This window comes from Sebastes umbrosus, chromosome 20, assembly GCF_015220745.1.
Source record: "Sebastes umbrosus isolate fSebUmb1 chromosome 20, fSebUmb1.pri, whole genome shotgun sequence".
NCBI lineage: Eukaryota > Metazoa > Chordata > Actinopteri > Perciformes > Sebastidae > Sebastes > Sebastes umbrosus.
Window position 1 is genome coordinate 14,630,034 of NC_051288.1, and position 27,216 is coordinate 14,657,249.

General features: G+C 40.1%; 1 protein-coding gene across 9 annotated transcripts in view; it reads left to right on the forward strand.

Moving 5' to 3' along the window:
* LOC119479369 (protocadherin-15-like) overlaps positions 1-27,216 on the forward strand; it is a 331,261-nt gene that overhangs the window by 248,190 nt on the left and 55,855 nt on the right. For all 9 annotated transcript variants that reach the window (XM_037754884.1, XM_037754889.1, XM_037754892.1 and 6 more), the window contains 6 exons: positions 745-864; positions 994-1,179; positions 2,797-3,033; positions 4,679-4,795; positions 7,021-7,161; positions 10,235-10,347. In XM_037754884.1, the coding sequence (XP_037610812.1) occupies positions 745-864; positions 994-1,179; positions 2,797-3,033; positions 4,679-4,795; positions 7,021-7,161; positions 10,235-10,347 (914 nt within the window). The remainder of the gene's footprint in view (positions 1-744; positions 865-993; positions 1,180-2,796; positions 3,034-4,678; positions 4,796-7,020; positions 7,162-10,234; positions 10,348-27,216) is intronic.

Sequence of the window (27,216 nt, forward strand, 5' to 3'; positions counted from 1 at the left end):
AAGTTTAATTGCTCTGGACAAGTCGCAATGAGGGAAAAATGAGAGCTGTTGCAAGGGAAAATGTGAGACAGAGAGAGAGAGAGTAGATCACTAAGGTCTGTTTTTGTCACCTTGTCAAAGCTATATTGAATTTGAATCTTTGTGTGAAACTTAAAGATGAGAGCAATTACATGAAGTAAGAAAGGAAGGAAGTAGGGAGGGAAGAGAGAAGGCAAGAAAATTACAATAAAATCTTAATTTTTTCCATGCAATTATGACCTCTCTTTGAAGTTTAAATAAGAAACAGTGTATAAAGTGTAGTTGGGTTAGAAGTACAAGGTCAAAAGGTCAGTGCTAATATTTCGGATGCATACCAATTTGACGAAAGCTCGCTAAGTAAAACTGTAAGGCGGGAAATTACATTGATAATTCCCCTCTGAGTCATTTCTCTCCCTCTCTCACACAACCATTCACTAACCCACTTGCAAATATATTTCTCTTTGTTCCAGAGGAAAAGCTTTGTAAATGTTAACAAGATTGAAAGAGGTTAAGTGTTTTAGCGCTCGTATACATTCACAGACATACGCACGCTTCATTCACACGCGCACATTTAGCTTGATTTCAGCGGAAGTTCGCTTTTAATTAACAAGACTGATTCGCTTCAAAGGCAGTCTGACGATTTGCAGGCATTTCAAAACGGATGATTTAAACCTTTTAATCCTCCTTTCTTATTGCGTGTGTCATTTTCTGTGTGTCTGTATTCAGGCTACAGATCCAGATCTGGGGGCAAACGGTCAGGTTCATTATCGCCTCGTCAACCACCAGAAGCTGTTTTCCATCAATGCCACCGGAGCCATCAGAACTACGATGCCGCTGGACAGAGAGGTCAGCAGAAGTGACAGATATGTTTGTACAACAGAGGAAAGCAGGAAACGGTAGCAAAGATGACAGTATGGATATGTTTTTTGTAGCTGTAGTGTTTATGTTTGACCGTGATTCTCTGCCGTCTTCAAGGTGAAAGGTCACTACTTTCTGATCGTCGAAGCCTGGGATGGTGCGGTGGACCCCCGGCGATCCAGATTAACGCTGTCCGTCACCGTTCTGGATGTAGACGACAACAGCCCGATATTCACCCAGCAGAGTTACAACGTCAGCCTACCAGAGAACAGCCCCAAAAATACAGTCATATTACAGTTAAAGGTGAGTGAGTGCATTGATAGGTCGGTCCGTTTGCAACTGATGTAGTAGCTTATTTTGTAATCATTTCAGAAGTTGAGTAGTTTCTGTAAAAATTATTGATGCAATATATTTTAAATTGCGAGGTTCCAGTGTGTAAATCATAGACTGTATATAAAGATGCACGACATGACAGCTCCCCAAAAACTGAAGCCGAAACATCTTGATCGACACCTGGTGGCTGGCTGCAGTATAGGTTATAAATCCTGCCCACTCCATGTTAGGGGATGGGACATGGGCTAAACTAAAAAGACAAAGTGCACGTTAAGTTTTTCCCAAAGATGGTTTCTGTCATTTTAGGTAGTTCTTATCATGCCGATTTATGTGCAGGTGTTTATTTTTCTGATAAGTTTGGTTTTAATTAGTTATTTGATGCTATACAAAGGAAGTGAGACGTCATGATTGATAGCTGCTCTGAGTAAATTAGTCGAGCAACCGGAGGCTCGGGAATTGTATCGAGAGCTAACGCAGCAGCTATGTGGCTCACACTAATAAGCTTGTGGCCGTGCTCGGCTTATGATTGGGACCTCAATACCAGGACTCCAGCCCCCCGATCACTGCTTCCTAGACTCTGGCTCCAAATGACGTAGAAATCTCAAGATGACAGCTCCCATATCTGGGATAGTTTGTCTTCAATGTTGTACAGTGGGAGGAAGTGGAGAAACGTCGTCCATCTATATATATACAGTCTATGGTATTTTTTTTTGCAACCAATAAATCTTTCAGGCCGATATAGTGGCTGGTTTTGGCTTGATGTCTCTATCAGCCATCAAGAAAAAAATGTAGTGCAGAGATGCCAAAAATGTTTTTAACAAAACCACCACTGAGTACTATCAAGTTTATTTTCCAGCTGAAAAATGTCCTACTCACTACGAATGTTGGCCAAATTTAAAAAAAAAAAAAAAAATTCAAGGGGATCCTCACCCCTTTAAGTTAGAGCTGCAACGATTAATCAATCAGTTGTCAACTATTAAATTAATCGCCAACTATTTTGATAATCAATTAATCGGAATATCTTTGACTTGTAGACAAAACAAGACATTTGAGGACATCATCTTGGGCTTTGGGAAACACTGATTGACATTTTTCACAATTTTCATAGACCAAACAGCTAATCGATTAATCGAGAAAATAATCGACAGATTAATCAACAATGAAAATAATCTGTAGTTGCAGCCCTAATTCTGTTACTGAGTGCAGTCAGTAAGACTCATCATAATCACACATGAGTTATTATTTAAAGTCAGAATTTAAATTCGACACTTGAAGACTCACTGCGTTGTAGAGGAATGTAAAAAAATAAGAAAAAACAACAACTTTTCCCTCTAGCTGCACAGTAAAATACTTACAGAAGGAAAAGTAAGATACGGGCCACCAGATGGACTGTAAAAGTCACTACCACAGGCGTTTCAGACATACCACCCCAACGCAGACCTAATGAAAACACGACAGTCTGTTCCTGTCTCCAACACATTTGGATGCTCGCCCTTCTGGCTAATATAAAAAATTCAACTTGCCATAAATTCACAAGGTGATGGTATTACTTTCTTTCCCGTTCCCTGACTCTCTGTTTCTCTGCAGGCGATAGACACTGACCTCGGCTCCAACCTCACATATCAAATCAGAACTGAAGGCTCGGACCGGGGGATCGCTCGGCTATTCCACATTGATCCGGTGACAGGAGAGCTGTCGGTTCTTAAAGTGCTGGACTACGAGGCTCTCAATGGATCCGTACCCGCATACACATTCACAGTAGAGGCCAGGGACACAGAGGGAACCATGCCTCCTGGACTAGCCTCTGTTACTGTCAGAATCATGGTGAGTGTGAGTGGGTGGGTGTTTATACTGACATTCAGGAGCAACACGGGTGTTTTTGCATACATTACCACATTAACTTTTTTGCATTTACATTTGTGCAAAAGCTATGGTACATTCATCTCTTGTTCGAAAGCTCTGCTATCCAAAACTTTAGAGTTACGGCAATAACGAATATAGCTGCACAATGTCTGTCCCTTTCACACTATCTTTGTTTACTTGTTGTTTTTCTTGTGTGTCTCAATTTGACAACTGTGGAACAAGTTTTTTAAATCCATCATACCATACTGTACAATGCCTGAGGGAAAATCAAAAACACTATCCTTCTGCGGTGTCCTCACTTTCAAAACTCGCTGCTGCTTTCTAGCACAGCTGACACCTGCTGTGATTTAAAAAAAAAAAGAAAACGACAACAAAAAAGACCCACGGGTTTTCTTCTACTCACAGATAAGTGCATATTTAAAAAAAAATCCAAGCCAAAATAGAACAAAACTTTAAAAGGACTCATATGTGAAAGGGATAGTTTGGGTGTTTTGAAGTGGGCTTGTATGAGGTACTTATCCATAGTCAGTGTATTACCTACAATAGATGACGGTCGGCACATCTCCAGTTTGGAGAAACAGGCAGCAGTTACCAAATGGAACCAAAGCAATGTCCTGCTGTGGATGGGGCCGGCAGCAAAACATATTTTTAGACACCCAAAAGAGGCTCTCATAAAAACATCGATATCAGTTTAAGTGTAGAATATTTTCGCCGCTTTACCTTGTCGTGAGACAGCTATACAGTCTATGTTTCCAATGGGGAACTGAAGCCATTATCTATGCTCTCGCCAAAGCAACCAGACTCTATTTTGCCTCGCAGAACACAGGAATTACTGGTCTACCGCTGCTTCGATCACTTACTTTATTTGTGGTATTGTGGGGATTTTGGTAAGTAAAATTACAGTTTTTTTCAATAGAGTCTGGTGGCTTTGGCGAGAGCATAGATGGATAAAACGGCTTCAGGGCTGTCTGACGACAAGGTAAAGCGGTGAACATATTCTAAATATAGCGTACACTTAAGCTGATATTGATTTTTTTATCGGTGGCCCTTTCTTTTAGGTGGCTAAAGTACATTTTGCTTCCAGCCCCGTCCACAGCAGTACATTGCTTTGCTTCTGTCTGAGCGGTAACTTTTGTCTGCTTCTCCAAACTTGGGGCATGCCGACCGTCATCTACTGTAGGTAATACACTGACTATGGAGAAGTACCTCATATAACCCCACTTCAAAACACCTGAACTATCCCTTTAACATTTGCATTAGGTTATGGGCTCAAGGGTTATGTTACCTGGATTAGATGTTGTTACTCTAAACAGCTGTTGCTTCTACTTCCTCTTGGGGGCCAGATGTTCCTGAACCTATGAAAAGTGAATCTGCTTTAGTGAATCATTTTGGGGGACTGCAGAGAGAAAGTGAAAATGAGAATTAAGTTAAATTTAACAATGGGTGTGAAAGCAAAATGCCTACAAAGTCAGTTTGCACATCATCATTAGTATTAAAAATGTGTTAACTTTCATTCAAGCACTTACTAGAAAACAAAAACAGCTTGGTGTACTGTATGTTTACAATCCTAATGCCATACTGTGTGTGTGTGTTTATTTCTCTCCAGGACATGAATGACTTTTCTCCGGTATTCAGCCAGTCAGTGTACCGAGGCCTGGTTGCCCCTAACGCCGTCAAGGGAACCATCGTAACCACAGTGATGGCCAATGACTCTGACCCCGCGGTGAGCATTTCCAGCTGCTGCTATTCAATCAAACTGTTTTTCACAGTCTGTTCCTCAAATTGTGTACGGGAATGATGCAAGATAATGATGCTTGTCTCCAGTGTGTGAGTGTTTTGAATGTGTTTGCACTTCTTTCTCCAGTGGAGCCGTTTTTTTAACCCCAGTGTAGCACTTAGCGATACCCCAGTTGGGCTTTTAGCTCCAAACATCTTTGTAATATAGGCCGGTTTAATCTGCTTGCTGTAAAATGAGGGTTAGCTCAGTTTACAGTTCCATTGTGAGCCATTAGATAGTCTGGTGCAGTTAACTCCGGGTTTAAAAGGTTGTAAAGTGCTCATAGCGGGGTCTAAGTGCTGTGTGAATATAGCTTGTGTTGGATTTGCTGAGTCACTCAGGCTCTTGTTTAGATGCAGATCTTAAATGCAGTGGCTGTGTGAAAAATAGCTCTCATCTTTATCGCAAACAGGAAACAACCAGCTGGTAATTTGCAATTTTACAGTGCAGTAAATCACCACATACATATTTATATATAAAAAAAAAGACAAGACAGAAGAAGTATCTTTATTTTGCATTACTTCTCAAGAAGCCAGGACCTTATTTTTCACTCCCCCATCTCCGTATCAAATCTTCTACACAGGTAATGTTACCCCATATCCTCTTTAAAAGCCCCATGATCCTTTGACTAATGTGCTCGCTGTCTTCCTACATCAGCTGAATTGATTCAGACTTGAGGTCTAAGCATAAAGGTGGACTCTCTTGGGTCAAAAAGTAGCATTCTACTGTCAAGGCTGTGTGCTTTAAAGGCTCCCAGCGCTCAAACAAGGTACTAAATAGCACCTTAACAGCCTTGGATATATGTATGTAATATTCGGATGTCAATGTCACCTATACCCTTCAGACCCACAATTTACCTCTAAAGTACAAATCTTGATAAGAATTTGCCACAGGGAAGCTTTGCTGACTCACAATGAGTTGTTTTTTAATGAAAGCTTTCATTGGAGCAGACGCCTGCTGCTCACAGCTGCAGTGCTTCTACAAAATATAGCTCATATCAGAAGGAATGACAGCTAAACAGAACAATCCTGGCGTTTTACCTTGTAAATTATAAAGATAAAACAAATATATATATTGTGTTTGGACTTTGTTTTGAATGCAGTTTCTTGAGATTGTTGTAATATACTGACACTGCAACACTGAATCTTTTAGTGGTGTTGCAGTAAACGTCTTTTTAAAGGAAATGTGACCTTTTAGAAGCCTTTCTATTTACCTTGGATACCTTTCTATTTACTGACAACGTGGAGTTGTTGCAACTGTTTGGTTAATTTGATATGGAGTCTGGTGGTTTTGACGAGATCATAGATGTCGGCTTCAGTTTCCTGTCAGAAAGGGCTGTCTGACGGCGAGGTAAACCGGTGGAAATATTCAAAATATAGCGTACACTTAAACTGATATTACATTTTAAAGTTGGGCCTTTCTTTTAGGCGGCTAAAATATGTTTTGCTGCCGGCCCCGTCCACACTAGTACATTGATTTGCCTCCGTGCGGTAACTCCTGTCTGTTTCTCCAAACTGGGGGCGTGCCGACCGTCATCTACTGTAGGTAATGCACTGACTATGGAGAAGTAACTCATACAACCCCACTTCAAAACATCCAAACTATCCCTTTAATCAAGATAAATATGTGGAGAAAAAAAGGGAGAATCAAAATACAGATATGGAAATTTAAGCAAACAGTACAATTTTAATGGCAGAAAGTGGCCAGTCCATGTTGTCCTCAAATACACTGTTAAAATGTTAGATGATATACAACTCCAGGGAACTGTTAGCTGTTGATATACTAATACTGTATTATATAAAATAATGTAATTCTATGTATTTCCTGACATTTTGAGTCAAATTAATCAACCACTCATTATCAGCAACACTTGAGAGGTCAATTCATGATCATTAGAGTGCCTAAACTTAGACCTCATATATCCCAAATGGTGATGCGCGCCTTAACTGTTTCACGTGTACTCGTTGACATTCAGGCCCAAACTAATTGCTTTGGATATTAAACACTGCAACAGTTATTACACCAGGCATTACCACACTGTGCTTTTAATTTGCTGCATTGCAAAACGTCTGTAAGAGTGGCAGCTTTCCAGGAAGCGTGAACACTATATTTCATCCTAATGCCACATTCATCTAAATCTGTCATCCTAAGTGTACTTGTTCTCTTCACAGGGTACCCCGGCAGGTCTAGTGCGCTATAAAGTGAACCAGGAGGCGTATCCTTACTCCGCCAGTATATTTGATGTAGAGGAACAGACGGGGCATGTCGTAACCAGAGTGAACCTCAACGAGGAGCCCAACCTCAAGTTCAGTGTAAGTATGCACACACACACACACACACACACACACACACAGTTAAACTTACAGCTCACCAGTAACCCATAATGTACACTATATAGTGAGCCAGCGGTCAGGACACCCACAAGGGCTCACAGGATGAATCTAAGGGCTTGTAAGAATTTTGGTGACTTTTCTAATCTTTGCTTTCTTAGCCAAATTATACAGTCTGAGGGGGGAAAATCACTCTTTCATTGAACTGCTGACAACTGGTAGACATGCGCTAGAGCTGTATGATAAAGGAAAAAAACTGACATTACAACATTACTTTCTTTCTGCGAGATATAATAAGATAAGATAAGATCAACCTTTATTAATTCCTGGAGGGAAATTCAGGTGTCAAAGCAGCAACATCAGCAAATAGAGTGAAACACAGGAGAGGTAAAGGTATACAAAAATTATAAAAACAATAATAGAGATATAAAAGATACAGAGTGAATGGGTGAACATAGTGTGTGCAGTCCGTCAATAAATAAATGTAGTATGTGGAATAAATAAATGTAATATGTACATATGTGCATATAGGATGTATAGTGTAAAGTAAGTGTAAAGTGCGCCAGTGGTTATAATATGATATATATATTAAATAATGTGATACTAACAAATATTGGAATATTCACCTTAAATTTTATAGGCTACATTTTATAGTTAAATGCAATTTAAAAAGCAAAATTAAGAGGCTAGATAAACAATTGTGTGCTCTAGTAAACAATTTAATCATAAACACATTGGTTGTATAGATATGAATGGTGATGTCACAGCAAAAAAAGCACACCAACAAAGAATGGTTAACTAGACGGGGTCCATATTTCAAGACGAGTGGAGTGGGTTGTCGACATCGCCGCAGACCTCTGACGCACTGTCTGCCCCGGTTGACAGTCGCGGCGGAGGGGCTCGTCCCTCCCTGCAGGGGAGCATTTAGTCCACGGCCCCGGGAAGCGAGAGTGAGTGGTTCTGTAGACCTCAGGGCTGGAGCCGCGAGCCACCTTCACCTCCACGCCTTTACAAACTGACCTACTAGAGCAGGTTGCGGCACAGATGGAGGAAATGCACCCAGTGAGGTCCAGAAAGCCCCAGGGAGAGAATCCTCCCACACCGAGAGTGGCCGTCTCTGACCTGCCGAGTTGAATCCCCCCAAGCAGACTTTCTCCCCTCCCGTTGAGAAGTGTAAAAATATATAAGGTTCATTATAAAACTGTGGCGGGGCCTCCCTAGACTGTAGTTATTAATGGGAAACACTGCATAAGTCATGGGAAATGAGAACCATGGGAGTTTTATTTTGTATCAAGCAGCAAAAAAGTTGTAGCATGACGAGTTTGGGGTAAATTTGCCGACGTCGCAATGTCAATGCTGAAACAATATATGGTGCAACCCTAACATGCACCCTGTGACGTAAGTAGACATCGCTTTATATTAAAGACACAGAAAAGGTCGGTAACCCCTCAGTTGCATTTATGTACTTTACTGGATGCTTATTGCACCAGAAACACAACAAAATGTTATTTTTTATTTTACACTTGAATTACAGACGTTATAAAACATGCACATGTGCAATGGAGTGAAACGGCAATAAAAGATTCTCCTACTACAAAGATATTAACTTCCATCAAACCGTAATGCATTCAATGTATTAAATACAGTATAACCATGCTGCACTGAGTCTGCAATGTAAATACAGTATGCAGCATCACTTAATGCAATTCCCAATCAATCCAATTGATCTATTCAAACTGTAAACACTGGCACCGGGACTCTAGTCCACTGGAGACATCATTACTAGAGAAGATTTATCTGTTTTGCCTTAGTTTTTTTTTTCTTTTTGTATTTAGTGGGTGGAGGATTGGGACGGCATCACGTGAACTGAGTCATTAAAAATTAATTTAATCATCACTCTCAGATTGTACCTGCTTACTTGTATCATTTGTAAAGCATAAAGGTGTCTTTGTACAGAGCACTCGTATAAATCCCCATCCACTGTACAAACTATGCCGCAGTAGCTTATTAGTTTCAAAATTGCCTTTTCCCAGCTGCGCTCCTCAATGGGGCTTTGGGCTATTCTAATTTCATCTTTTCATTGGGCTTTAATTAACACAACAAGGATTCAGCGTCCTCTGAAGATGTCACTCTGGGGACTAATTCTACCTCGTTTGCTCCCAATAACTCAAACAAAATGAATCAGTCCAACTCTGTGTACAATTTTGGGATTACGACTGAGATAAACGGTCTAAGGTATCATATTTTACAAGGACACACAGTTAGACAATCACATTGATATTTAGCAAATGTCCGTTTTGAATCACATTATAATGGCGCCACAGCTTTAGATGTTTTCATAAAACATTTTTGGAGTGGCTCGGCATGCAGTAACCCAGTGTGCAAGGCTAGAAACAGGTTTGTAACTAAAAGGCAACCCATTCAAATCTTCAGTGCAGTTGAAAAAAAGTCATTTAACCCTTTAACTACCACATGTTCCAGCAAAGTTTCCAGCAGTTAAAGAGTTACCTGTGCATTTAGTAGAGCGTGAGTTAGTGTATGAATATAATGAAGGGCAATGCAATATCAGTAACAATTTCCAGGCTAAATAAGATGGAGGAAAGACAATATTTCACTGTCTTGATATTTAAGTTTAGCCCTCATTAGGAATCCTTTGGGTCCGGTTAACAGTGGTTACCCCCCAATTAAATGAAGACGAGAGGCTAAGTAGGAAAAAATAAGCACACCGGTGGGATCCACACTCCTCCTGTTCTCCAATTCCCATGCAAATAATGTGCTTTTAGAATGCGGGCAACAGAAATGTAGACATTTATTTGTGTTTATTATGAGCCTGTCATGCATTAGCTGCATCAATTTATTTGGCTGTCTGCGCTGTCAGGAGACTGTAAAATGGTGTGAACTGATATTTTTGCAAAGTCAGCGAGTGTAAACCGAGAGCAATAGTGGCAGCACTATAGACTGCCATATTGCAAGCAAACATGTGGGTATATACTGTATGTTGAGACTCTGTCTTTATCTATCTATGTGTGTGTTTGTTTGTGTGTTTGATTGACAGCTGGTGGTGGTGGCCTATGATGATGGTGTGCCAGTAAAGGAGAACACAACTCTAGTGGAGATCACAGTCCTTCAGCCATCTGTCATTCCCGTGTTCGCTCAGGAAGAATACAGGTACGCACACACACACACACACACACACACACAGTACTTGCTATTTTTTGCTTTCGGGTTGTCCATCCGCCCGGTGTGTACGTCTGTTCGTCCCTTTCTCATGAACACCTGGAGGGAATTTCTTCAAATTTGGCACATATGTCCACTTGGACTCAAGGATGAAAGGATTAGAGTTTGGGGGTCAAAGGTCAAGGTCGCGTCACGTGACAGGATGAAATGATGACATTTGGGCCAGACATGGATGTAAACTGCAACTTGACTGGTTGGCGAAGGCATACAACCGCAAGGTTGTAGTTCTAGTTTGAAACTGTAATCCTTATGCTGCGCTCACTCTGCACAGTAACAGGCTACAAGTCATTTTCAATGGAAGCCAGTGACGTGAAGCAAAAAATTAACGGCTGACACTTTGTTGTTGCGCGACGGGTGTGATGCGCTACAAATCAAAGTTGAGCTGGTCTCAACTCGTTTCAGCGCTCTAATGATGCGATGAAGTGTCAACCAATCATATACTGTACCTTGTTTCGTTCCTTCTAAAAAAAATGCTGTTAGCCAGTCCCAGTGCTATTTAATGACATAACTACGTCAACGAGCGCTTAAGCAACACTTCAACGGCGACTCGGCGACAATGTAGCCGGCCACGCTTCTTGCTTTTGTCACTCGTAGTGTGAAAATAGCTTTAGAATTTCAGTTCTGATTGATGTGGCAAAACCAGCTGTTACTGGTGATAACATTAAGACCATCATAGTAATTCAATACCAGAGGCCTGTTTGAAATACCACATTTATCGATCCCTGGCCGCAGGGAATGCAGTTTGAGCAGCTACTCTGTCAGAAATACAAAAGATGAATACCAGCAACTTGTGTATCTAAACATTCAATGTCTTCTTCATACACTTCTTTACATTGCTTAGCTATACAAATTCGTTTACGCTTCAAAATGCCCGGACCGACAGTTCCGCTCTTACAGACTACATCAGTACATGACATATACACATGCATAGAAATTGCATACAATTTGCACATGTGCATTTTTTCCAGTATGTGCATTGTGTCTTTCACTGTGAGTGCATGTGCATGTCATTTGAATCCAGTGCAGGAATGGCAGACTCCTCCACTGACAATGCAAACTAATATAGAGTGGCAGCTAATAATGAAAATAAGTTTAATACCTATAGGAAAATAATTGGCAGCCATAAGTAGTATAGAAATTGGGTTTTATATGATAAAAACCTTAATAATTATGACTTTAATACAGAGTTATTGCCAACTCTGTTAGGGAGAGAGATGCTCATTGTTCACATAATTCATAGTTTAATTGCCAAATTCACATTTTATCGTAATTTAAACATGCTTTAGAACATGACTGATCTCATTTAGATTTACAACATCTGCATGTATATTTGCTGTTCATGCACCAATGTTAGCGGTTACATGTGGCCAATTTCACATGGAAGGAAGAGATCTTGCCATGAAGCTTAGTTACAGCTTTGTTTAATATACTGAGGAGCAAGCATATTTCTGCTTTCTGTTAGAGCATCATAGATATAGAGTGTTTTCCCTTTTTAAAAAAGTGTGTAGATACTCGACTTGTTGTTCGTCTTGTTGTTGATGAAACCTACTAAATGCAAAGGTTTTGAAATAGCTTCAGTGACCAAAGCAAGAAGTCTGGCTGCCTGAACGTCTGTAGAAGCTGTAAATTACCAATAAAACAATAATAAGACGCTCCGTCAAAGTTTATACTCACCATCTAAATGTGGGAATGCAGCCATTTAGTTGTTGCAAGAGTTTAGTTGAAGTAATCCTAAGGAAAGAGGAACATTCGTCTCAATTTAACACACTTAACAGAAGAAAACAAAAATGCATCTGAAATCTTGGATTGAACCCAGTTTCTCCTCCGACTAAGACAGAGGATTTGTTTTTCATCTCGCAAAGTAATGAATGGCATTAATATAGATTTAATTAATGTATGGAGAAGAAGGTTTAACATGCAAAGAACAGAATCTGTTATTATTAACTTTTTCTCTGATGGATTAAAGCAAAGATCAGTGGTTTGTGGGCATGTAATTTCCTTTCAGTTCCTTTTTTGTGTGTTTGAATTTCACAAAAAAATAGCCAACCGTGCCCCCGGCAGTGTGAAAGCATATAGAGAGCTGTTTACAAGAATACATTAAATGCCTGATGCTAAAAATGCTCATAAAGAAATAGTGTCTAATATTGTTTTTTTTTAAATCCAAAACAAAGCAACAAAAAAGTTGTAGCTGTAAAACAACAATAAAAGTGAAGGATTTATATCATATTTTTATAAAAGACAACACACACTTTCATTCAGTGTGTGTTTTGAAATACCAATAAACCCTGTGTTCTCACACTCACACTCTCAACCAGCATTAATAAATGATACTCTTACCTCCTGTGCGGACACATACACACTCTTACTCTCAAGTCATCATTACAACTCTCCCAGTCGGCGCTGCTTTTATGAGGTCTTGGGGTCACCTCAGGTTTTTCTGCTCCCTGATTGGCGGGTTAGACGGCGGTTGTGCGTGAGGTCAGATGTGAAATTGGCCTATAATCTACAGCTATTAGCTCTGTTCTATATCTTGATCTGTCAGTCTTATCTTTCATTAAATATATAAGCATTTTACTTTTTCTGCTCATTCCTCTCTGTCCTGTTACTGCCATTCTCTATCTTTATGGTTTTTTTTCCACATTACAGTAGCTTCTAATTTCCTTCTTGCCATCCTGTTTTTTTTTATCAGCCTCTCTGTATTTGTCCCCAACAATGACGTTGGAGGGAATGAATCGGCCTACTTCCATTTGCTTGTTATGTCGTCTGTCAGACGCAATATCAAAGACATCAGACTCAGATGAAAATTGCAGGAGAGGGTGCTTTTAAACATTGTTTTTTCCATATGTTTCAAAAACAAAGTGAGCTTTTTTGTTTCTGTGTATTTGTTTGTCAGAGGAATAGCATTAGTTTTGTGTCATTCTTTTATTCTCCTCTCGCAGATTTAGTTTCCTTTTTTTTGTGTGTTATATTTCTTCCCGTCTCTCCCCCCTTGTCTGACTTCATCACCCGTCAAAGCCTTCCACGGTTTTATGTGCAGAGTGTGTGTTTAGGCATTTACTGTGATGCAACTCACTTTCACATAGCTGACATGCCATCTGACTTGCCATCTGTCGCGCGTCATGCAAGAATCTCCCGGCTTTGACTCTGATCTCATAGAGGGAAAATGTATCTCTATTTACATTTCTGCTGCTCTCAGCTTTCTTTATTCAAACACCTGAGGAGCGTGAGCTCTGAGCTAATGAGCTTGTTTGGGAGTAATTGCGACTTCAGTGTCAATACAGACATATTTCCCCCACTCTTACAGACACAATTTCAAGATGTCAAGGTCTGTCTTTCACACGGAGCACAGTAAAGCTCCTCTCTATTTTTAGGAAAAGGGTTAGAGGCAAGAGAGAGATATGTCAACCAGCCATATAATACTGCGTTTATGAATATGTAACATAGCTTCTAGCTATAAGAGCGTGCGCGCCTGTCTGTTTATGTGAGTGTGCACTTTTTTACAATCTGTGTGTATTTGTATTTTATTGTATTTGTCAAAGGGAATCTTTGTCAATTTTTTTGACCGGCTTTGTATCGTTGCAATGTGGGTGGAATGTGCAAATGAACAATGTTTGGCTTCCCTCCGTGTAGCCGGCGCCCGCAGCTCCCCGCTGATTTGCTGTCGAGGCGAAATGACGCGTTTTGCGTCATCCGACGGACTTTTGCCGGCGGGTGATGGCAGCGTGGAGGGAGGTTGGACGTTGCTCATTTGCATATACTACCCGCATTGTAGTGATACAAAGCTGGCTGAAAATCAGCAGATTCCCTTTAATCAATACATTTTAATGTTTGTGCACCGTGGTTGTCCATTTCTGTGGGTATTTGTCTTTAATATGTGTGTTTTGCACGTCTCTCTGGGCGCATGTGTGGCTCATATTTTACATTTTTGTGCCTGTATTATAGTGTGTGTGTGCGTGTGTGTATGAGAGATAGTGGTTTTTGTTCTTCTAATTTCATGTTGTGTGCACACAGAGTACAGTGTACCAGCTTTGACTTAATTATCCCGGCTTTATTGAATAAAAGCTATACTGTGGTTTTAGGAGCTTACTAATGCTGCTTAGTGATTTTGTACAACCATGGGCAAGGCTGAATTAGAAATAATAATTCCTATAATGAAGAAGAACAATGGAAACAAAGGATATGTTAAAAGACAGGCAGACAGTGTACATTTGCTGTTCCTCACTACATTAAATTATACAAATTTCAATTGTCTTTTTAAATCCAAAATGAGTTATCTGCACATGCTTAAACTTTGAAATTCTCCGGCTTTGGCGTCCCTTAATGGAAATAAATAAATAATAAATAAATAATATAATGGAAAAAAGACACAAACAGAAATGCATGCAGCTACTTACCATATTATTTTACATTTATCTGTTGGTTTGTGTATTTTATTTTAACAATATTTAAAATCACTTTTTTCACACATTTATTTAGACTACACATACAGTGGAGACGACTGAAGGCTGACACAATTACATTTAAAATGTAATAAAATGATTACTTGTAGTTTAATCTGCTTCAACAGACTGCATTTAAATAGATTCAGCCTTCAGTTTTTACTTTTTTGATATGCGACCCTGAGCACGATAAGCAAAAGAAGAGAATAGATTAAAAAGAATAAGGGATGGATGGGTGGATTTGGGATAACCTAATGACAATATATGCACAATAAAATCACGTCAGTGTTATCTCAGTGTCTCAGAGATAGAAAGTAGCAAACTGACATTGTCAGAGAGAAAAACATGAACCCCTGAGATGTGAACTTATACATGCAGTTCAGGCCTCAGTAGAGGAGGGTGGCCATTCAACCGTAACACTTCAAAACAACTTGGACATTCAGTAACATTTGTTGATGGAAGCCCCACTGAACCGTCTGTTCCCATAGGGGAAACTTTCCTTACTCCTGATGGCAAGACCGACCGAATAATCTTGTGAGAGGTTGTCAAATCAAACTCATAGCTTTTTTTACATACTAACTAGACCTGTCAATCAATTAAAACATTTAATCGCGATCAATTGCACGATCGTACATAGTTAATTGTGATTAATCGCAAATCGTACATTTTTTATCTGTTCAAAATGTACCTTAAAGGGAGATTTGTCAAGTATTTAATACTCTTATTAACATGGGAGTGGGCTAATATGCTTACTTTATGCAAATATATGTATATATGTATTACTGGAAATCAATTAACAACACAAAAAAATGACAAATATTGTCCAGAAACCCTCACAGGTACTGCATTTGGCATAAAAAATATGCTCAAATCATAACATGGCAAAATCAAGCCCAACAGGCAACAACAGCTGTCAGTGTGTCAGTGTGCTGACTTCACTATGACTTGCCCCAAACTGCATGGGATTATCATAAAGTGGGTACCCCTAGAACCCATTTACATTCACATATCTTGAGGTCAGAGGTCAAGGGACCCCTTTGAAGATGACCATGACAGTTTTTCCTCGCATAAGTTTGGAGCATTATTCAGCCTCCTTCACAAGCTTGGTACTAATGGAATCCTTAGGCTTTTTAGTTTCATATGAAACCAGTATCTTCACTCTATAGCTTTAAAACTGAGCCTGCTACAACCTAAAAATCGCACGTTGCGTCAAAGAAATTTGTGGCCTTAAACGAATTTGCGTTAACACGTTATTATCGCGTTAACTTTGACAGCCCTGATACTAACAGTAGACCAGGAGTACAGTTTGGGCTTGCCAAGTGTGCCCTAATCAATCGATTTACTGTAATTTGTAATAATAGTGAAATCTGAATGCATCAGTATATATTTTAGAACTGTGTATTACGTGACTATGACTGTGTTCGCTCAGTCTGACTCCAGCAAACTGCATTTCAAATGAAACAGCTGATTTTAAAACGCTGACTTTCAGCTTCTAGTGTGTTTTTTTTGGGGTTGTTCACATCCATATAGGGTGAGCAGTGTAGGACTCGTAGACCCTATTTTTACCCTCAGGGGTATGTATAAAAAGGTCGACAATATCCTACACTGTTCATCCAATGACGACAGCTCAAAGTCAGCACTTTAACCTTCTATAGTCAATGATTCATTTCAATTCCAACGGGCTGCAGTATACGGAGCCAAAACTAAACTGTCCTTATATACATACAGACAGTACACGGAGAAAAAGTCCACAAAATTGCAGATTCCCAATACAGTACATAACGCAGTTTTCCAACTTGCCTTGCCATTACTTTCAAATCACAGACGATTTTTTAATTAACTTTGATTGTCTTATTTAATAATATACAAATCTATATCGCATACTGAACAGAAAATGTTATGCATGAAGGGTTGTATTAACATTTTTGAGTTATGAAAAATTCATTTCCTCATGTTTGTGTGTTCGGTATGCATTAAAGTTGAATACGTTGAGATACAGACACACATACAGATGCACTTTTACACTCACACTCAAAGTGTATTGGGACTTGAGCTGTGGCGCTGTAACATGCTGTTTGTGCATTTTCACTCGGTGGGTTTCTCATCTAGTAAAACCGTTAACAAGCCAAGGAGGAAGTTAGTTAAATCATTGTAGCAACCGTGCAAAGAGCGAGATTTCCCCCTCCCCTTTCTCTCTCTGTCACTGTAGGAGCATCCGTGCACCTGCAGAATTAGTATGCAGTCGGTATCGCATACGCATGAATAGTTATCAGCACCCAGTGGCAATTATCAGCATGAGGTTAAGTGAACAGAAAGAAAATATTGCCTTTTCAAAGATCATTGAAAGTCCTCCCACCACTTCCCTCGCTTGTGTATGCATGTGAGCGTGTGTGTGTGTGCGATTGTGTATCTGTGATTGCAGGCGTCGGTTTCCCCCCCACGCTGTCAAAATGCCTCGTAGCCTGTTACTTTGTTAATGAATCTAATTAGAGAGTGGTGAGCGAGTTAAGAGCCAAAACACTTCTAAACATCAAAGCTTTGTTTTTAATCAAGAAATTGTGTGATCAAAGATGGCAATATGTTGCTTTGTCTTGCGTCATTACAAAAAGATAGAGATAAAGCACGCTGCGCCACGGCGAGAGATTTCGATAAATCGGCCCCCATCTATCAGGTTCTCTGCACTGATACAGTACACGCTCTGTTCAAGAATCACAGGCAGGAGGTCACAGTTTTTTATCACCATCGGCCAGCTGGACAACTACAAACCTTTGGAAGACAACAATCCCATTTGTCTGCCATGAGGGTAACTGAAATAACAAAGAGAATTAGTTTGGATTCAGCTTTGATAAGAAGATATAGGCTTGTTAAATGAACTTGCATTTTATAGCGTTTTTATAGCCATCCGACCACTCAAAGCACTTCACACTACAGGGGTTGTAAGAAAATATCAATACACTTGAATATAGCGATATTATGTTTTGTGATACTGTATCATTCTCAAAAAAAGTGTATTGATTTTTAATTACATGTAAAGATTCATGGCAGACAGTGGTTCATTTTGTGTTGTGTTTTAAGAGATTAGCCGGGGATTTCCTTTTACAGGCTTTGAGCTGCTTTGTACTTTTGCGGCACCTAGCGGTGTGGTTGCAGATTGCAACCAACTGAGTACTCCTCCGCTCACTCCTCCCTTTCCAAGACTGTGGTCACGTGAGCCTGCAAGTGAAAAACCGTGGTCGTCACTCAGAGGCCATCTTTACCATAATAACGCTACTTTAGGAGACAGAAGTCACACGGCGGCAGCTGGCGGTACCACAGTTTTGCACTCTGTGGCTCACGTTACCGCAGTTTCACAAGCATGTCAGAGAACTAAGGTGACATTCAGGTAACGTAAAAACACAAAAGTCTCTCTCTAGAGTCAGTGTTTGGTTTGTCCGTTCTGGGCTAACATGGCAGAGCAACATGCATACTCCGTGAAGAGGACCCGCTCCCTATGTAGATATGAAGGGCTCAGTATAAGCTAATGAAAAAACAATGATTCTTAGTTTCAGGTGATTATACACTAAAGAAAACATTGATATGAATAGTATATTCCATTTCTGCTTATAGATCCCCCGAAATGTTACACACTGTTCCTTTAAGTATTGTTTTGGTTACAAGTATTCTCTTTTTGGACTTAAGTTCAAATATTTAGTCCTCTTCTCACTTCTGCTCCTTTTTGTTACTCCCTTTCTGTCTCTCAGTATTTAGAGAAAAATAAAAAAAAATTGAATTTTCCCTTCCCGAGGATTGTACCATGTCTCTCCATATATCGTAAGGTAGCCAGTTCTGGAACTGTTATTCTTGTGAGCCTGTGAAGTCCATTGAGAGACTGTACAGTATGTGATAATGGGCAATACAACAACAACAAAAAGAAACCTTGAGTTGCGTTTATGACAGAAAATCATTTACAGCTTTAGGAACGGTGATCTAAATTGATCGTACTCTCAGATATGTGCAGTGTGTATTTTTTTTTCTTTTTGGATGTTCTAAGCTGCTTAGCACTTTAGTGGTGTTTTGATTGATTCCAATTGTATGTGTAATTTTCCAGACAAGTATCCTCCTTTGGACCTGGTTTCAGATATTTTAATCCTCTTTTCATCTCTGCCCCTTTTGTTACTTCCTTCCCGTCTTGCTGTCTGTTTATAAAGTCAACAGCCGGTTTCATCCGCTGTAAACTATCTTCTATCAAATTAAACGTCTTCTCTGCCAAAATGAATGGAGTCCCCGAGGCCCTTAAACACTTTAACTACGAGATAAACGCGTCCTCCCCCAATGTATGTCAAAAACAAGCACGTCCGATGTGTGGCTCCATAAATTCGGTATATGTCTAACCGATTCAGTTGAAGGTTACCTTGTTTTGTTGATGCACACAAACAGGCAAGTGCACATAGAGTGCTCCTGGCAATGTTACGACTGTGACAACGAATGGCAAACAACCATGGCGTTGTTATTTATAAAAGTGCTTGCAGCTGGGAGACAGCGAGAGAGAGAGAGAGGGGCGAGGTATGGAAGAGAGAGAGAGTGAGGGGGTGAAAAGGGAAAAAGCAGGACAGATAGAGGAAGATGTTTGGAGAGGATAGTGGAGAGAAGAAGTTCAGAGATGTGGAGTGTGAGTTTGAGATAGAGAAAGTAAAAAGAGAGGACACGGGAGAAACTACAGTAAAAGTCTGATGGGAGAGAAAACAAGTGAAGTTGATGACACATGCGCAAACAGACGGATCAACATACAGGCGGAAACGTCTTTAAAGTGGCAGATGAGCTGACAGGCTGACATATTGAAGTAGATTGAAGCAAACAAGCAGACAAGCAGGTGAAGACTAGAATAGAGAGAGTGATGAGACACAGATGGACAAGAAGATGCACAGACAGGCAGACTGACACTCTAAATACTCCACTAGCTTTGTGGATAAATATTCTTATTCAGTAAGGAATATTATAGTAAGAACACACATGTACTTTACATGTTTAACCTTTCTGCTCTCTGCTGTACGGCTGAGACCTTGCTTTCACTGTTCCTACTTGACTCGAAAATTAATATTCCACTAATATTCACAGTTACATGATACAGACATTCAATACTCCTAAAAATGAAAAAAAAAAAACGCCCCCATGGTGTACGTCCTACAGCTATGCCCTTTCAATTACTTAAATTTCAACAATTTAAACAGGCAAGAGGCTGTGTGTAACAAACAGTGGGCAACCTCCAGGTGTTAAAAGTGAAGCCAATTAATGCGGAAGTGCCTTAAACATGCATTATTTCTAATAGCCAGCAGGGGGCGACTGCTCTGGCTGCAAAAAGAAGTCTGATTGTATAGAAGTTTATGAGAAAATGAGCCTACTTCTCACTTGATTTATTACCTCAGTAAACATTGTAAACATGAATTTAAGGTCTCAATCGCTAGTTTCAAGTCTTCTTCGAGACATCATGATGTTCAGCATGATGTTCATTTAGTAAATTATGGTCCCATTTAGAGTCAAATAGACCATAAAGCAGGGTATGCATATGGTTACAACTTTAACCCTTTCATGGTGTGTTTTCAGTTCACGAAAGTTCATTTTAACCTTTTGTCAGTCTAAAAATGTCTTATTCAGTGTTCGGTTGTACTTAGCTCCACCCTCTTGTGTCACTTCTGGTTGCAAAAAAACAAGAAGGCGACGGCCAAAATGCCAAACTTGAGGGTTCAATACGGCAGGACACAAACCAATGAGTGACGTCACGGTGATAACGCCCACTTCTTATATACAGTCTGTGGTCTAACCAAGTCTTGCTCAGAAGAAGTCTCATTCTGAAATCTGGCGTTGCATCTGCATTGTTGAAATCAGATAAATATTCAGCCATGACATTAAAAATCTTTTAGGTAACACTAAGCTACACTTTCTGTAAAAAAAATACATTGACGGTGAGGAGCACCGAGTGATTACATTATGGTCTTTGGTCGCAAACTGCGGTAAAACCCCCAATTGAGAGGCATATCCTGAATATGCTGGATGCATATGTCCAAACAATGCTCCTAAAACCTGAATAATGTCAGCATGTCCCACATGTCTTAACCAAAAAAATGCTACAGTCGGAATAAGGCTTAATTTGTCCATATAAAATTCTGAATATTGTTATATTCAGAATAATAGTGGAGCTATAGTAAGCATGTAAACATAGTCAACGTCAAACTCTGGTGTCCTGAAGACAGAGGCATCAGATCAGAAAACACCCTCACATATATTTATCATGAAATGACTGTAATTTTCCCAATTTTTCTATTTACAGCATGTTACGTTTCACCAATTAATTGGTGCGTCATGTGTTTCCACCCACACCTGGTTTGGTGCACACCACCGTAGTGACAGCATCATGGGAAACATGAAAATATGGGACTCAGAAGTCATTGCTGCTCGTTGTAGCTGAAGGATTTTCAAATGATATGTTCTCGCAGTTAATAATTCTCATTTATATTCAGTTGGATAAAGGTGTCGACCTCAATGTCCATTACTTCATCCAATATGATGAATTCAACAAAAATGTAAAAGCCAGACTTTTTGTTATTCGTTGGACTTTTTAAATGACAGTTTTAGATATAATTTCACCGCACGTCTGTGACGGTGTGCTTGGTTGTGACTGTGAGGGGAAGATGGTTATCAGTCTACAGACACACAGATATGTGATTATCACAGAAAGTGATGTTGGATGCATTTTTTCTTGTCACAGCATATTTGCACACAGACTCTGCTCGTCTGTCAACATCACCATTTCTCTCTGATTTGAACTCAAACACTCAAATCTACACAAACATATTTTGCTCTTGCTGCATGTTTCTTTGCATTCCCCCCTGAGCCTCTCTTCTCAAAAGCACTTGTATATATTGCTGGTCCGTTTTTCTCTCCCTGCTCTGTTTCACATATGTTTTATGTATTAGTACTTCAACAGTGCTAAACTCAAGTTCAGACTGTTTGAGAGATACTAACCCATTTGACTGTCAGTTGACAATTACGACAAGACTGTAAAGCAAAAAAGGTGAGAAGAGGGGCTGTGAAAAGAGGAAGAAAAACACTGAGACACTTGCCGACACTACACAGAAAAGAGAGAATCAGTTTGGTCTATACAGCTCCCTGTATCTCTCAGAGAGAGTGATTGACAGAGAGAAGGAGTGACACAAATGGAGAGGTCGTATGTGAGCCAATACAGCAGAATGGAGAGAGGCAGGAGAGAGAGAAACGTGGGATTAGAGAGAGAAGGAGAGTGCCAGAAGGTACAGAAAATGAATTTTGATTATTCAGACAGTGCTGTGCAGAAATAATAAACAGAGTAGTTACACGGCCTGGCATCTGTAATAAAATCACCAATTTTGGCGCACCACCACCACAACATTTCACCACAGCTATGTTCTCAACAGATCAACAGCAACAGTTTGAAAAAACATTCAAGAGTCTGATGTTGTGAAATTGCAATACCTGCCTTATCAGAAAACTGTTTGGATTTTCAACCAGCATGTCTCTACAAGCTTTTGAAATTGTAGGGACATGTGAACTGAAAAATTGAAGTCTTTCAGCACTGAAAAATGGCCACAGCAGGAGAGGAAGTAACTTACAGAACTCCAGCCAGCCCGTAAAGGTTATAACTGCAGGAAGTTAAGACCCCTCCTAATGAAAATCCCTACAGTCAATTAGTAACCGTCTGGGAAGGGAGGGGAGCATGGAGATACGGTGCAAGATGTGGCCACAGTAGGAAAGAACAGTGTGTTGGTGTTCATGTAGCGGTCACTTATTCCAAGCCAAAGAGCACAGCGGTCTCATTGGATATCACTTTCTATACTAGACTTTAAAGGTCCTACCTTTAGACGACATCAAAGAAGTTGAGAGGAGAGAAGAGAAACAGTCTTGAGATGATACAGTATATACACCATTAGAATAATTTACCAGAGAAAAGTCCATAAACGGCTACAGTAGGGAACCTCCATAACTTTCAGCTTCTTGTTCTAAATGACAACCCAACAAGGTCCAATTTTCCTGATAAAGTGGTTTGACGAGTTATTGTTGGCTAATCATACCATTAGCTAGCAGATAAAACTTAACATAAACATAAAAATATGTCACATGTTTTGGCTAATTGCAGTCTTTACTGAGACTGTGCTGAGACAGACCACATTGTACACATCTTCCCAGCTATCTGGAGATCTATATATTCGTTTTCATGCCTCCACGCCAGCGACAGCCGTGGCGGTATGGCGTTATGTTTTCAGGTTGTCCATCCATCCGTCCAAAACCATTTTTGTGAATGCAATATCACGAGAATGCCTTTATCGAATTTCTTCAAATTTGGCACAAACGTCCACTTGGACTCAAGGATGAAGTGAATAGATTTTGGTGGTGAAAGGTCACTGTGACGTCACAAAACACGTTTTTGGCCATAACTCAATAATTGATATTCCAATTGAGACAATTTCACAGAAAGGTCTAACAGGGTAAAAATGTATGAAGTGAAGACATTTTGGACAGACACGGATGTAAACTGTGACTGGTTGGCGGAGGCGTACAACCGCGTGGCGGTAATTCTTGTTTTTTTCTTGCTTTCCGTTACAAGTAGAATTGCAGTCACTAAATTTAGTAACAAAAGCAATCTGTTGAATATCATTGGAAGAAAAAAACACCCAGGCTTTCATGTTTATGTTCAGTTTGTTATATTATGACAAACTATTAAGTGTGAACATAGAAGTTGCACATTTTGGTGATTAAAACATGTGGTGTGAGTAAATGCTGTCTCCAAGGTTAATACAAATATGCAGCATATGTCCAGCTTACATAACGATAAAAACAAAGACTGCTAATGTTGGCTAACAAGAGTTGACCTACTTGAGTTTGCCTCGCCGTCTTCCAGGCATGGCCTCCCACGCCGAGTACAGTATGTCATACAGTAGATCAAACGTGACTGTCAAAAACAGCATCGCCAGAGCCCGACAGAACCAAAGCACCGCTCGGCTCAGAGGATATTGTAGTTCGGTGTGGACAAAGACAAATATAAAAAGAATGAGATTAAAAGAAACCAGAATCTCAGTAGCGAGTGAGAGAAATGAAAAGGAGCAGTGCGAGGAAGGGAAAGAATAACGACGAGAAGGGAAGAGGATGTATCATACATATATGAAAGAGACGGGCTAAAAAGCGGGATAAACGAATGGCGGTGGCTGTAAGAGAAAGACCCACAGCGGGGAGGGTATCATTGCCAACATCCATCACTATCCTCATAATTCTGTCTATCCCTTCACACCGCCGAAACGCTCAACACTCTCGCAGCTCTGTTAAGGTTTATGCCCTATAGCCTACATTCGGTCTGATTATGTGTTTCAGGTGTGTGTGCTTGTGTGCTTTTCTATCCATCACTTTGTGTAGACAAAAATCTTTTCACTTTGTCTTGAAAAATTCCAATCGCCACAAGGTAAATCTTTCATTTCAGGGTTAAGACCACAGAGTCGGTTTCAGGGCTCTTGTTAGAATTATTACATTACATTAGAGTAAGCCTCCAGGGAGTGAATGAAAGTCAAAACAATGTCCCCATAAGTAGAGCAGTACACGTTTGTGCGTGACTGTGTGTTTCTGTTATCAGTATCAGCCCAGCTTGCTGTAGTTAGGACAGCAATGATTAGAGAGCGCAGGAGGGAGGATCAGGGCTTGATGAGGTGTGTGTGTGTGTGTGTGTGTTTATCTGTACTATGCCATGCACTATACATGTGAATGGAGCCTTGCGTACATCTTTATGCCCGTAAATGCGTTTTAATCCGTCCACAAGTAGTTGTGTGCGTTGGTATCATTGAATTGTATGTGTGCAAGTAGTCTGGTGTATCAGCTTGTGTGTGTGTGTGTGTGTGTGTGTGTGGGGGCATCCTCTCAATTGTGCTCCTTCACCCCTGTCAAACAGCCATTGTGGAGAGGGAGGGATGGAGGAATGGATAACGATTGTTGCCGAGGTCTGCTGGGATGTTGGCTGGAAGCAGCAGCCTGAGGGAAAGAGGAGGAGGAGGGGAGGAGGTGAGGGGAAAGATGGAGGAAAGGAGGAGATGTGGATGCAGGAGGAGAAATGTAGGTGGATATGAATGTAGTGGGTGTAAGTGGGAAACTTAAATTGTAGTGGGGAAGAAGTAGGGGGAGAGAAAGGGAAATAAGATGTAAGAGGGGTAGAAAGAGCAAAATACTTCAGCAAGAGGAGAGGAATACAATCATTTTATGTTTATCAGTGATTGCTACAAAACAAGACCAAATTTGTTTCTCATTTTCTGTTTTGAGTGAACAGTGTAAATGACTGTAGAAACTAGGGGTGACTCTGAATAGTCGACTATTCAACGATTCGATCTAAGGAGTGTGATTCGACTGCAATGGTGGAAAAATGTGTATGTTAAGAAACAAAGGATCACTCCATTCAGGCTATATTGGGGTCCTGAATGTCTGATTTTACATGGTTTCTCCCAATAAATCCTGATATATGGCCTAAATATCAGCCTATTAATAATACTGTTAATACAAATTTGAAAATAACTTCCAATCAATCTCCTTAGTGTGTGTGAATAAATCACCACGTACACTAAGTTGCACATTTTGACTTGCCACAGTTAGCAAAAGCACAGGTGATGAAATTAATGATGGCTATTTAGCAGCTTCAGCTTCAGGGTGCGGGTATTGTGTATATGCTTCACTGTCACGGCTGACTGCGACACGTAGAACAGAGCAGCCGTTAATGTTATAAATAACACCTGTGCTTTTCCTGCAGTCAAAGTGTCTGCTGTGAGAAGGGGCCTGTATTTTTTTTTTTAAAGAGGATTTACTTCAGGAAGTTAACATCTACACAATCTCTCTCTCTCTCTCTCTCTCTCTCTCTCTCTCTCTCTCTCTCTCTCTCTCGCTCGCTCCCCCAACAGTCCCATTTATCATGTTGTGATTACTTGATAGCTTAGCCAGTTGGTAGCCCATGTTATAATGTTTAGCCAGCTGTGACGGTTGGTCTAATGACTGGACTGGGTTTATTTAATGGAGCGAAATCTGCTGGAAATTTGAGGGTTGCCAGGTTCTGAGAAAAAATCTGTCAGGGTTGTAAGCAGGGAAAAATGCCCACCACATGCAACGAGAGGCAGGTGGACAAAAACAAGACCATGCCTGCATGGTTCTCTTTGAAAGCTGTTGATGGTGTAATTTCACTGCCTGGCTCAGGCAACTAATAAAGCCTGTCAGACACACTATTTACTGATACTGGATCAAGTTTTATCCAAACACAATATACACCATAAAACACCTTGAAGGACCATGCAGTGGGGTGTATGTTTTAGTAGATTAACTTAAAGCTACTGTGAGGAACTTTAATTTTGTGTTGATTTTGGCGGTCATAATTTGGCCGATTTTGGCACCAGAGTCCCTTTTAGAAAACTTCCCATTTTACTGCAGCAAGGGTCTGACAGTCTGCCCCTCGCAGAGTCTAAACTGAAGGAGTTGCTGGTGAACCTGCATGATTTCGTGTGATTTTGTGTGGAATTCAACCCCCGTCGCACCGATGACAAGCATCACGAATAACTAAATATAAATAGCCAATCTTCTTGCTGATAGGTCTCTATAGGTCATACAGAGGCGTCGGTATTAAATTGTTCCTCACAGTAACTTTAAGTCACGTATGGTTTATATTACCACTAAGAGTTTAAAACAATTAGTTGATTAATCCGCTAGTTGATCAACAGAAAATGAATCAGTATCTATTTTTTTCTAATCAACTAATCTTTAAATTTTTCTGTCAAAGCAGAAATGTCAGACATTCTCTGGTTCCATCTTCTCAAATGTCAACATTTTTCTGCTTTTTCTCTGTTTCAAACAACAATAAACTGATTATTTTATATCTGAATATCAAATGCTATTTGAAGACTTCACCGTGGGCTCAGGGGGAATGATGACGGGTCATTCCTCACTACTTTCTGGCATTTAACAATCGATAGATTGACAGTTGCTGCAGCCCCTAATTATTACCAGCCGTTTCTTCCCAAAGCAAACCTTTTATTTATGAAATGATTTTGTACTTTTCAGGCAGCCACTAGACTCACTTTACGCCAGTATGTTGAGGGAAACTTGAATGAACTACTCTCTGCCTTTTATTTTTGTGTCCAACTTGCGTTATTAGTGTGCGGTAGTTTGCTTTGATGGAGTAGCATTCAGCATCCTACAGTTCACAGTTGGATGATCTATGTTGTCAGAAATTGAAATGCATTGGAAAAATAATGTGAATGTGTTCATTACCTGCATTAAAAAGGTTGTTCAGCAGCCAACTCTCTAAACACAAGAACACCTTCTTACCTGATTGCTG